This window comes from Arvicola amphibius, chromosome 4, assembly GCF_903992535.2.
Source record: "Arvicola amphibius chromosome 4, mArvAmp1.2, whole genome shotgun sequence".
Taxonomy (NCBI): Eukaryota; Metazoa; Chordata; class Mammalia; order Rodentia; family Cricetidae; genus Arvicola; species Arvicola amphibius.
The window spans coordinates 101,976,357-101,989,185 of NC_052050.1; the positions used below are offsets into that span (position 1 = coordinate 101,976,357).

Here is a 12,829-nt window from a genome sequence, read left to right on the forward strand (position 1 = left end):
ACAACAGAGCACTCCTGCCCTTCCCACAGCTGCTAGCTAGACCCGAAGTCTTTGATCTGGCTAGAAAAACATCAAACTCCAAAGAGTACATGACAGACAATTGTGGTTCCTGCTAGAAGAGCCTCCAGTTCTGTAGCAGTGTGGCTCCCTCTGGGAAGAGCCAAGCTTTAAAGCAGCTTCTAAAACTCCCCTTTCTCAGTCAGCCTTGGGGTTCTCTCTGCAGGGGTGGTGAAGGAGGACTATCCCCACATGCACAGGGAGTTCTCATTTGATGAAGACAGCAGCGACGCCTTGTCTCCAGACCAGCCGGCAAGCCAGGAGTCTCAGGGCTCAGCAGCATCCCCCAGTGAGCCAAAAGTCAGTGCCTCGCCACCAGCTGGGACTGCAAACACTCCGGCCCAGGTAAGACCTTCCTAACATTCTTGTAGACTGTGTCAAGACAATATTTTCACCAGAAGAAAAATCTGAAATTACTTATGCTTCCTGCCTGTGAGCCAGACACTGTAAAACTGCACAGCTGGTTCTCACTTAATAGTTCTAATGTATACATACACATTAGTCTAGCTTTTGATGTTGAATAAAGTCTGACTTAATTAAGCTTTATGAATGACTTGAAAATCTATAGATGTTTGGTGTGTTAATTTGAATGTATTTGGGCCCCATAAGCTCATTAAGAGTAGCAGTATGTGTGGCCTTGGAGGAAATGTGTCACTGTGGGAGTGAACTTTGAGGTCTCCTATGCTCAAGCTACACCTAATGTCACAATTCACCTCATGCTGCCTGCAGATCAAGATGTAGAACTCTCAGCTCCTTCTCCAGCACCGTTTGCCTGCATACTGCCATGTCCTACCATGACAATAATAAACTAACTAAATATCTGAACTGTAAGAGACCCAATTAAATGTTTGCATCATAAAATTGCTGTGGTCATGGTGTCTCTTCACAGCAGTAGAAGCCCTAGGGCAGGTGGCATGGGCAGTGATGTCCAGACCTTCTGTCCAGGTTCCCAGAGCAGCAGTGTCTGTGGCTCCCAGCTTTGCTGAGACAGGACCTGAAAAGAAACTGAAGTTTCTTTGTTTTGTTTTTGCTGTTTGTTGTTTTTTTTCAAGACCCTGACTATCTAGAAACTTCTTCTGTAGACCAAGTGGGCCTTGAACTCAGAGATCTGCCTGCTTCTGCCTCCCGAGTGCTGAGATTTCAGGCATGTGCCAAAACTGGGGGTTAAGAAACATGACACACTGAGTTCTGAGCAGATGGAGAGAAGGGAGCCCTGCCCCTACTGTGTTCTCACACTTGCTTTACCCTGGCTTCAGCTTTAAAAGTAGGCCTAGAAAGAATGCCAAGTATGTAAGTAAATAAACTTTAGAAAAGAGTTTTTCTTAGCCATCTGAGTTACTTTTCTCCTTGTGTCTGAGTAGGTCAAGCTGTAAGACAGGCGTTCACATGGCTGTAGATTTGGTAACAGAATTGTCACCTCCACCCCCTGGTAACGGCTACTTGGGGCTGTAATGGTTGATCCTTATTATCAGGTTGACTAGATTTGGAATCAGGTTGAAGATACAAGCAAGAAAGCATCTACTAGGGGTGTTTCCCAGAGCTGTGTAGCTGAAGAGAGGATGCCCAGGGTGGTGCCGCCCCATGGATGGGTCCCACTGGATAAATCAGAGGAAGCCAGGCGGTCTATGTGTTTATTGGTTCTGCCACCAGATATACGCAAGTAGCCTCCCACTACTGTGTCTTCTCCACCATGATGGGCTGTCTCCAAAGACTGTGAGCCAGAATACCCCTTCCTCCTCAGCTCCTAGGCAGGTATTTGGTCACAGCAACAGGGAAAGTAAGGACCATAGAGGCTCTCCCTGCTAGAGAGATTGCCATTGTCTCGATCACACCCAGGTCCTTTCTTTGCTCATGAAAGTTGGTCCCTCTCCAGGCTGATGTGAGAAACTTTAACCAGAGACAGTCCTGCCAGGCTGGCACTGTGATGCCCATGGAGGAAAATGGCAATGGCAATGTCTGTCCAAGAATAAGGACAGATTGCTTATTGCCAGAGCAGTGCACACGAGCCTCAGCCTGCTTCCTGGACAGAGGCACTAACCCTCGCCTGCCATCAGGGTGACTGCAGCACGGGGCACCTGCTCCACAGGCAAGGATGGCTCCACTGTAGTGTCACCTTGCAGGCAGTGTCTAGCCTCTGTGTGAGTAAGGAGCTGGTGGTTCTTACACATCTGCTCGTGTGTCTGCATGAGCCTGGCAGCTGAGAACAGGAAGTCCTAAGTAGTGCTGTAGTAACCTTGTCAGGGGTCTGTTCTGTTGCCAGCTTTTAAATTGAGTACAGAAGCAAACCTTATGTCAGTAAAGTCTCAGATTTTCTCATCTTCTAGAATTGATAACTTTTAGTTTGACAATTTTTTAACTTTATTGCATTTTCCCAGGTTTCTTTTTGTTGTTTTTTAAGACAGTGTTTCTCTGTGTGTAGCTTTGACTGTCCTGGAACTTGCTCTGTAGACCAGTTTGGCCTCAAACTCACAGAGGTCTGCCTGTCTCTGCCTCCACACCCAGCTTTTCCAGGTTTCTCTCTCTCCCTCTCTCCCTCTCTCTCCCTCTCTCCCCCCCCCCCCCCTCTCTCTCTCTCTCTTTCTTTTTGGTTCCCTTTCTCATGACTGTGAGCAAAGACCTGACAGGAGCAACTTAAGGAGAAAGGGTCTATTTTGGCCTGTAGTTTGTCAGGGAGAGGCATGGCAACAGGAGAACTGTCTCTTCACATTGCACCTGCAGTCTGGAAAAGAGTGACTAGGAAGCAGGCCAGCCTATAAAAGCTCAAGGATGACCCCCAGTGACCCACTTCCTCCAGTAAGTCTCCACCTCTTAAAGGTTCCACAACCTTCCAGATACCGCCACCTACTCAGGACTAAGCATGGGGGCTCATGAAGGGTATTTCACATTTAAACGCATATGTAAAATCTATTAATATTTACCTACCTAAATATAATTACCCTTCCATTTCCTTCAAGGGAAAGGACCTTAATATATTGCTCCTCACCAGATATCAAGTTCTGAGACTGCAAGATAGGCACTCATTTTGTAGAAAAACAGAATAAACAAGCCCAACACACAACACTTACTTACTGATTTAATGAATGAGACACTTGAGGAGATTGTTAAGGTCCCCAAGGCCAGTGTGTGCACGGCCAGCTGGTGGGCTGGAGAGCTGAGTGGACCATGGAGGCACAGAGTCCATCAGTCTCTAATCATTCAGGAGTCCCTAGCCAAACGGGCTATGGGAGGTGAGGCCTGGTGGAAGAAAGAGTCTGTCTGTCCCCAGCCTCTCCGCCCTCTTTTCCTCACCGTAGTTCTTACATCATGGGCCTGAAAGCAGCATAGTCACTGAAACCACAGATTAACAGTGACAACTGAACACAGAGATCCCCACTAGGTAATGTTCAGCTTTAGAACTCATTCCATCCTTAAAGAGGACGCATTGCAAATGGAGTGCAACTTGTTTTATGCTTAGGCCGCTCATGAGCAGTGGGAAACTAGAAAATCATGGTTTTTACATGTGGGTGCAAGGATTACCTAGTCCCTTTTGTCTGTAGACTCTTCTCTTAGAATTTCTTAAGCCCTTTATTTAATTAATCACCTCTTATTTTAAAACACCATGCTGTCCAACATATATAAGCATGATCTGCTAGCCCTTCTGTGAATTCCCAAAGCCTAGTATTTCAAGAAAGAGCTGTTAACCAACAGCTCTACTAAGCTGTTTCTGTGTCCACTCTTCCACTCTCCCCTGCTTCCAAGTTACCACGAGGTAGCGAGCCATCTCCTCCATACACATCCACCAGGACGGTCTCGTGCCAAAGTAACAGGACCTGTGAAACCATCAACTGAGTAAATCTTTTCCCTTAACTAAAGTGATTATCTCAGGCAATTTGTCATAGTAATAGTGTAAGTGCTCCAACTGAGATGGAAAAGCATCCTAGCAATTACTAGCCAAGAAATACCACAAAGTCACACCGGTGACACAACAAAACTCACACAAAAGGTTTATTGGGAGTGGGAAAAAAAACTGGAAAGTGGCTGGCTCTGCTTGGGTAAGAAACAGCAGAGAACTGAGCAAAAGGCAAGGTTTATATAGTTTCTGTGGGGAGGCTGGAACTTTTGTGAAGCCTTGCAGGGTGGGGATTGAATGGGATTTCAAGTCTAGATGTAGGGTGGGGCTTCTTCCAGCTGTTAGGGCAGTTACGGTGTTCTCTGAGTGGAACCTGGCAGTTGAAGGTCCTCAGGGGAGGGGCATAGACACTCATATGCCTTGAGGGGCTTAGAAATAGCAGACTAATTAGTTCAATAATAATATATAGGCAAATATTGCAACCTTGATTTATAACTTCTATTTTTATACAGAATTTTTAAAATTATAAATCTGTGGTAATAACTGGTTTATAACAATTTGTGCTCTCTCTAGTACAGAAGAGAGCTGGGGATGAGTACACACCCTTTGTTTTCACACTCAAGAAACCAAAACAGAAGGACTGGTGCCTTCAGGCCTGGGAGGCCATAAAGCAACATCTCTGCTGTGACTGGAGCTGATTTTAATTACAGCTCTCAATGTTGTACATTTGTCACAATAACCAAAGACAATGCATTAAAAACTTATATAGAAAAAGAGAAGGAAGTCAGGTCAGCACTACTAAAGTCAGCCAACAGACTTGTGTAGGCATTGCAGCTCTGATGGAAAGGATCCTGGCAGTCAGGAGCCAAGGAACACTACAAAGTCACCATAAAGCATGGCTGCTTACAGCCCTGCTCCAGGGAAAGGTTTCTCCAGTGCAACACTTGTGCTCCGGCAGGGGAGAGTTCCCCAGCGAAGTTCTTACAGTTCTGCTCTTCTCCACTGTGGCTCCAAGAGAAGTGAAAAGTTGTTACTTCCCTGCTCCGCTCTATTCCTCCCAAAGAAGGTCTCGCCCAAACCTCATCCAAGAGATTTATACGGAGGGAAGAATCCAGGAGGGCAGCTGTCTCTGCCAGGGTGGAAAAAGGCAGCTCCCAACTGAGCAGGTACAGGGCTTATATAGGACTTCTCAGGGACAGAGTTTTTCCAGGGTGATTTTCAGAGTGGGAATTGGTCAGATTTCAATCCCTGAGTTTCAACAAGCTCAGAGATTGGCTGCATTTCATGCTCGGAGATTGGCTGCATTTCATGCTCAGAGATTGGCTCCATTTCATGCTCAGAGATTGGCTCCATTTCATGCTCAGAGATTGGCTGATTTGTCCTAAGGGATTTGACTGGTATTTGTACTGATTTGGTCAAGAACAGTGTGTGTTTCTTTGGCTCTGGTTTCAAGGCCAGGGTGTGTTTCTTTGGCTGGCCCTTTTACCCGACAACATGGAGTTCATGGAAGACTTCTCTTAAGAAATCAACATGATCTCAAACAATTCACAGATTCAGGTCAAACCCTAGCAAATCCCAACAGTGATTACTACTGAAATAACCTGGTAAGTGGCCCTGAAAACCAAAACCATCTTAAATTTAAAAGAATATAATGTCAGCCTCACCTTTTTAAAAGTTAATAATTAGATTGTTTTCTTTGACAGTTTCATATATGCATATGATATTGATTTTAAAATTTACCATGAAGCCATCAAAATCAAAATAATTGGTGCTAGCATAAAAGTAAGCACACAGACAAGTGGAATCTACCAGAGCCACTGAAATAAAAGCCTAGAAGAAGTCTCCTCATGTGTATGACAACGTGTTCCATGGCAGAGACACCAAGATTATTTAGTGCAGGGAATACGGTGTTACCAAGGAAACCACCTATACATATTTGAGAAAATGAGACTGTGTTTATCCTACACAGAATGAACTCACAATGAGAAAGACCTGCATGTGAACTGTAACACTGGGAGAGACTTAGGAGACAGCACAGGAGAAATCATCTTGACTTTACATTGTCCCTGTTTTCCTGAGTGCAAGACCCAGGCAACAAGAAATAATTAGTACTCATCAAAATTAAAAAGTTTTGTACAATGAATCTTATCAGCAGAATGAAAAACCAACCCAAAGGATGAGAGAAAGTATTTGAAGGATTGTCTCTGGTATACATAAAGGACATTCATAAATAAACAACACTTTTTGAAAATAGGTACAAAACTTGATTATTTCTCCAAAGAATGCATATGTCCTGGCTAGTTTTATGTCAGCCTGACACAAACTACAGTCATCTGAAAGTAGGAACCTCAGTTGAGAAAATGTCTCCATAAGATTGGGCTGTAGTCAAACCTGTAGGACATTTTCTTAATTAGTGACTTACCAGGGAGGGCCCAGCCCATTGTGGGTGGTGCCATCCCTGGGCTGGTGGTCCTGGGTTCTATAAGAAAGCAGACTGAGCAAGCCGTGATGAGCAGCCAGTAAGCAGCATCCTCCATGGCCTCTGCATCAGCTCCCTATTTGAGGTTCTGTCCTGACTTTCTTCAGTGGTACGTAGCATTATAGAAGTGTAAGCTAATTAAACCCTTTCCTCCCCAACTTGCTTTGATCATAATGTTTCATCTCAGCAGTAGTAACCCTAATACAATACACAAGTGGCCAATAAGATATGATGATCTCTGGTATTTCAAAACCGTGTTATATAGAAAATGGAAATAAATGCATCACAACATACCTAGCATAAGAAATCAATAAACATAAATCAAAACCAGAAGCTGCTCTAACATACTCAGAAAGCACCAAATCCTGGCAAGTATGTGGAGAAGCTGCAGTTCTTGTCCATTGTTGCTGTAGTGACATGTGTAGTTACATAGTCACTGTAGTCACAAATACAGTTCACTGGGCCGGTGCCATGGCTGACGTGAGTAAAGGCGTTGCCATGGAGTCCCTGTAATCTGCGTAGCGATTGGGAGCTGTCTCCCAAATGTTCCTCCATCCTTCACCAGCATGCACACGGAGAAACTAAGTAAATAATTTTTAAGACAGAGCTTAACCAGTGACCCAGCAGTTCTGTTTCTGGATGAATGAGTTGAAAGCAGGAGGTGGGCTGTCATGGTACACACCCAGCATCCAGTACTTCACAAGCTGACACAGCAGGGTTGTTCTGGAGCATAGGCTGTATACTAAGTCCCTATCTTTAAATCAGTCAAACAAACAAACAAAAGGTTGAAACAAAGAATTAGAACATATGTATTTTCTATAACACTTATACCATCATTCACCCTGTTCATGCAAACAGCATCTCGTGGCTAACAGAAAAGCGGCCCTTGTGTGCACAGCATCTGAATGCAGAAACAAAAAAGCTGCCCTTGGAAAGGAAGGGGTTCTGCACCAGCTACAGTATGGATGAATCTAAGTATTATGTTAAATGAAAGAACCAATCACAGAGGGACACACACCAGCACATGAGAATTTTACATGCCTATACTCGACATCCAGAATATGTTTGGGTTTGTATTCAGCACATTCACTGTTATTGTATCTGTGTGGAAACTGAGGTATTTATACAGTATTCAAAGTACAGTCACAGTTTGAACTTACTTGCATGTTGCCATCTTCAGCAAGAACTCTTCTGCATCCTGAATTAAAAGCATGCTTATTAGAGACTGAAAAACTACAGCATAAGAAAGTACAACCTTTCCAGAAGGCCGCTCTTGAGCCTTTGTGTGCAGACAGTAGTCTGCAGGGGAGGCAACCAGAGCCTGCATCATGAACTTTTCCTATAGCAACTTCTTGTAAAAGAAATGTTAGTTTTAAGGTTAAAAGCCTCTTTTTCTAACGTATTTTCAAAGTATCCAGTATTTAATTTTTTTCTGACATTTTCCTTTGAATGATGATTGTGTATATACACATGTATGTGAAAGCAAGAGGTTGATGTATTGTATATGTTCATGTGAGTGTGTGCACATGTATATATGCATGTGTCTGAGTGTATGTGTCTAGGGACTAACTTTAGGATTCTTCCTCAGTCACTGTCCTTATTTTTTAAGACAGGATCTCTTACTGAGCTGCAACTCACTCATTTGGCAAGGCTGGTTAGCCAAGGAGCTCCAGGGGTCCTCCTGTCTCTTGTCTCCCCAGCGCTGGGATTACAGGTGCTTTCTTTCACACTTTGCATCTCTTGCATGGGTGCTAGGGTTCCAAACTTAGGTCCTCATGCTTTCTTTGATAGTGTTAGGATGAACGTGAGGATACTAGCAATTATGAGCCCTGCATCCTGTGGTGGGAACAGTTGAATGGAAAGTCAAGGCTGCAGCTTCTGTTTCTTCTTCTTCTTTAGAGAAATAATTCTTTATCGTTGGAGTGAGAGATTCACAGAGGGAATGCAGGTCTTGGTGTCAGTTCAGATACTTTCCTAGTATTCTTTCTAAGGTGATGACATATTATCTGTGGAGCAGAGGATGTGCCCTTTGTGACTTGGATATTTTAAACCCTTTTAGAAGAACCCTGGCACCTGGCTTCTTTTGGAGAGTTTGCCCAGTTGGAGCCATTTGTTGAGGATATTTTGGTTTGGGCTCTCAAGACACATAAGAAACCTGTCAGTACCTCGAGGACTCCAGATCTCTTCTTTCAGCTTGTTTATCTGCCCCTTAGGTACAGGAAACGGTTGCTGTATTTCAATAGTCTTATGGTTTTTCTGGATAGCAGTCACATTGAAGTAGGGATAATGAGAAGACAGCATCTGTATTAGAGGCTGGAGGAGGCACAGCCTAGGAGTGCAAGCAAAGAGATGTCCCCACAAGCGGCCCCCAGCTGCTGCATCTGTACCTCTGGATAACTTTCCTCATGCTCGGAGCTATCATGACTGCCTGTGCTGGTCAGACAGCTCATCAGATAGAATGCTTTTGTGAGGAGTTAATGTACAATTCAAAATTCAAGCACTATATTCTGCTTCATATACCAGTTATACAAGTGTCAAAGATTATTCTCCCTGTGAGACCACCCAGAAGTATCTCCATCCCTACAGTATGCCAGGAGAGAGGACCACTGATAGCATAAGGCCATGTCCCATAAGGAAGAGCCACTTTTCACTTGACGCATGAAAGTTGGCTGGCCACAAGTTTCTCAGAGAGCCAGACATCTCCAGAGTCTGAAACACAGACTGTGTCCTCAGCCTTCATTTCTGGATGAAATGAAGCTGACCCCAGCCGTCTTTACAGTCTCTTACATTGTCTTAGTTTAATACTCTGATGCTGAAATGAGTAGCAGGCGCCAGTCTCCGAGAGAGGGCCCTGCACTTGTGCAATCGCACACTCACTCACACAGTCACAGCTGAGTGTGAGAATGTGACTTGGCTGGGGGAAGCCACAAGAACACCATCAATTAAACACATGTTTATTGAGTATACACACCAGGCTTCATATTTCATTTTACTAATATAACTCCAGGTTTTTAGGTTGTTTATCTTAGGAAGAAAAAAATGCTTCCACAGGAGGACTTGAAGGGGGTAGGATGTCTTTTCTGAAGAAAAACGATTTTCCCTGAAGAACAAAAAAAGTTAATAATAAGGAAGCAGAAGTGAGAACGTAGCATTCCCTTAGGTGACGGACATGCCACATACTTAGAATGGGTTACTGGCGAGAAGCAATAAGATCTTGTAGCTGCTTCTACCCCCACCCCAGCTCCATGCTGGTGCTCACTGGCTCTGGGAAGGCCAAGGCCCTGGACGAGAAGCTCCTTATGCAAGGGGACAGTTTCTGCCAACACATTCCAGCTTCTCCTTTAAAAGACACGGGGCTGTGGTCAGTTAGCCTTGGTTTGGAGACAGAAGTGTGAGGTGTGCAGTACATTGAAGGCCCTTGGGGATGACATGGGCTTCCTCTAAGAAGCTGCCAACAGCAGAAGGGGGTGGGTATGGTACAGGACCATGCTCTGAAAGGCCAAACCCTACATGTGGATGAGCCAGGATTAGCACGACCTACCAAGAAATATTTAGAAATGCTGTGTATTGTTTTGATTGCTTTTGTAATTTGTTTTTTGTTATTGTTGTTGTTTTGTTTTATTTTTGCCAAAAATAAGGATAGTTCTGAGTCCACTTGTTAGAGGAGTGGGGGGACAACACATGCAGCCATATCAATCCACCCTTGCTTAGTTCCAGCTGCCCTGCTATAGAGATGAAGCTGATTGCTTGCTGCATGGAGACTAAGCCTGTAATTCCCTCTGGATCTCGGGCACAATACTGTATTTTTCTTTGTTTTGTTTTTAGACTTGTTTTTTATATTTGTAAATTTTTATACATTTTTAATGAAAATAGAATCACATCACTAGCCCATCCCTTTGCTCCCTCTAGTCCCTCCCATGACTCTCCCCCACTCTCAGGTTGATAGACTCTTTTTCTTTATCCTTACTGCATATATGTATATGCATATGTATGTGTGTGCAAATATAGAAATACAACCTCTAAGTCTTTTGCATGAATGTGGTTGGGGCTGACCGCTTTGTATTGGCTAACCAGTAAGGATGCTGTTAGTACAATGAGGTCATTCCCTTGCAGTTCCAGTCCTCCTCCAGTCACTGATCTCATGGCCATGTCTCTCTCTGCCTTTCCCACCAGTTTACCTCAGTGTCCCCAGCAGTTCCTGAATTCTTGAAAACCCCTCTAACTGCGGACCAGCCTCCCATGAGGTCTACAGCTCCCATCCTCCCCACGAACACTGTGTCCTCAGCAAAGCCTGGCCCGGCACTGGTGAAGGTAGGTGTCCAGAGCACAGCACTGCAGGGCTCCACTCCACAGTGACTGTGCTCACAGACAGGCATGTCTTGAGTTCCCACATGGGCTGTTTGAAGTAAGTGCTAGCTCTGCAGCATCACGGGAGCATCTTCACGGCAGCCAGCTCTGGACTGGATGCACAAGGGAAGCTCTGTGGCATGCGGAGGAGAGTGTGTGCGGGTAAGAGACTCCAGAGAGGCCTTGTGTTTGAGTCTTTCAGCCAAGCAGCTTGGCATGATCTCAGCTATGCCTCTGGCTCCTGGCACTGTTCCCCAAAGTGTGCTTGGTTGAAATTACTCAGTTAGAATAAATCTCAAGGAAGAAGAAAAAACTTAAATATGCAGTATATTTTTAAAGTTCTTAAAAATCCTATTTATAAATTCTAAATAAAATGATGGGAAAAAGCAATAACGAATAGTCTAACCATCTCATTTGCGACTTCTCCCAAAATTGGAAGAGTTCGTGTCTCAAACCTTCTGAACTAAATAGGGCATTTATGTTAGCTAACCTCTTATCACCTTGCAGAGGAGATTGGCCCTCAAATAAGTTAAGAAATGGTGTGGTTACTTACAAATATTTTAAAAATCCCCAGTTTGGGAATTCCTTCGCTGATGCAATAAGCCAAATTAATAAGACAGATTTAATAAACAGAGAAAAGCAACTCTCTGGGTAACTTTTAGAAAGGCAGGAGAGAAATCCATGGCAGGTCTAGGACCAGGTCTTAAACACCCTGTAGGCATGGTCTTGAGCAGCTCCAGGGAAGGAACTGACCCTTGGTGGGCTTTCTGAGGGGTGGGGTCTGGGATGGGAAGAGTGGGGCCAGGTTCCCAGTTAAACATCTGGGCAGGGTTTGGAATGGGAGAGTGAGACCGAAGCAGAGATTACCAACATCCTAACCCTTTATATATATGGATATCAGTTCAAGTCTGGCTACTTCCTGTTGACGTTGACAAGGGACAACGTGGGGAGGATGGAGTTGATGGGCTCATGCTCAGTGGGAGGTGTGGGTGAAGAAGCATTTGGTTAGCTGCCATCCTGGAGACCTCAGGCATCTGTTCCTTGAGGAGGCAGAAAAAACAGGTTGCTAGAAGAAAAACTAAATTATCACTGGCTTCATGAACAGGGCTAGCCATGGGAAGACCGATGGCTGCCAGAAAGGTTGCAGCGGAGATGTGCCCTAGTAGCACAAAAGAGACCAGGGTGGGGGAAGCAGACATGGGAGCAGGGGAGCCCTGCACTGGGACAGACCAGGGTGGGGGAGCAGACACGGGAGCAGGGGAGCCCTGCACTGGGACAGACCAGGGTAGGGGAGCAGACACGGGAGCAGGGGAGCCCTGCACTGGGACAGACCAGGGTGGGGGAGCAGACACGGGAGCAGGGAGCCCTGCACTGGACAGACCAGGGTTGGGGAGCAGACACGGGAGCAAGGGAGCCCTGCACTGGGACAGACCAGGGTGGGGGAGCAGACACGGGAGCAGGGGAGCCCTGCACTGGACAGACCAGGGTTGGGGAGCAGACACGGGAGCAGGGGAGCCCTGCACTGGACATCTCGGAGAACCAGGTCCCAGGTGCTGGATAGGTGCCCACTTGAGCCTGGAGATGTCTCAGGAGCTGGGGGAGGGGGTGGCATGACAAATCAAGGAATGATATGTTCTAGGAGTACCTGAGCCATCACATCTGCTGATTCCCTGGAGGTGGGGAATACCTCTATCCATTCTGTAAAGGGGTCAACAAGAATTAGGAGATAATGAAACTTTTTATGAGTGGGCATGTGGGTGAAGTCAACCTGCCAATCCACACCCGGCTGGCATCCTCAGAACTGGTGCAGGGACAGTCCTATCTGGAGGGCCCCTTGTGGGTTGGAGCTGGCATGCGTCAGGCAGGAGTGAACTTTGTCTTGACAAAGCAGGGAAATCAATTCCCCAGGATGTGATGTCCCAACTACAGGTATCTATAAAACAACTGGAACAGAGGTATATCTTAGTGTCATAGCAAAAGGCTATGGCTTTGGATTAAAAAGTATAAACATTTTTCCTAGGGTCTGGTTAAAGCCCAGTGAAACACACCTTTAAGGCTATACTTTTAGAAGACAACCAGAGGAAATTTACTGAACAGAAGAGGTTGAGTGAGTGAAG

General features: G+C 45.2%; 1 protein-coding gene across 8 annotated transcripts in view; it reads left to right on the forward strand.

Annotated features, from left to right (window-relative positions):
* Mrtfb (myocardin related transcription factor B) overlaps nt 1-12,829 on the forward strand; it is a 169,831-nt gene that overhangs the window by 119,393 nt on the left and 37,609 nt on the right. For all 8 annotated transcript variants that reach the window (XM_038327492.1, XM_038327494.1, XM_038327496.1 and 5 more), the window contains 2 exons: nt 224-402; nt 10,539-10,676. In XM_038327492.1, the coding sequence (XP_038183420.1) occupies nt 224-402; nt 10,539-10,676 (317 nt within the window). The remainder of the gene's footprint in view (nt 1-223; nt 403-10,538; nt 10,677-12,829) is intronic.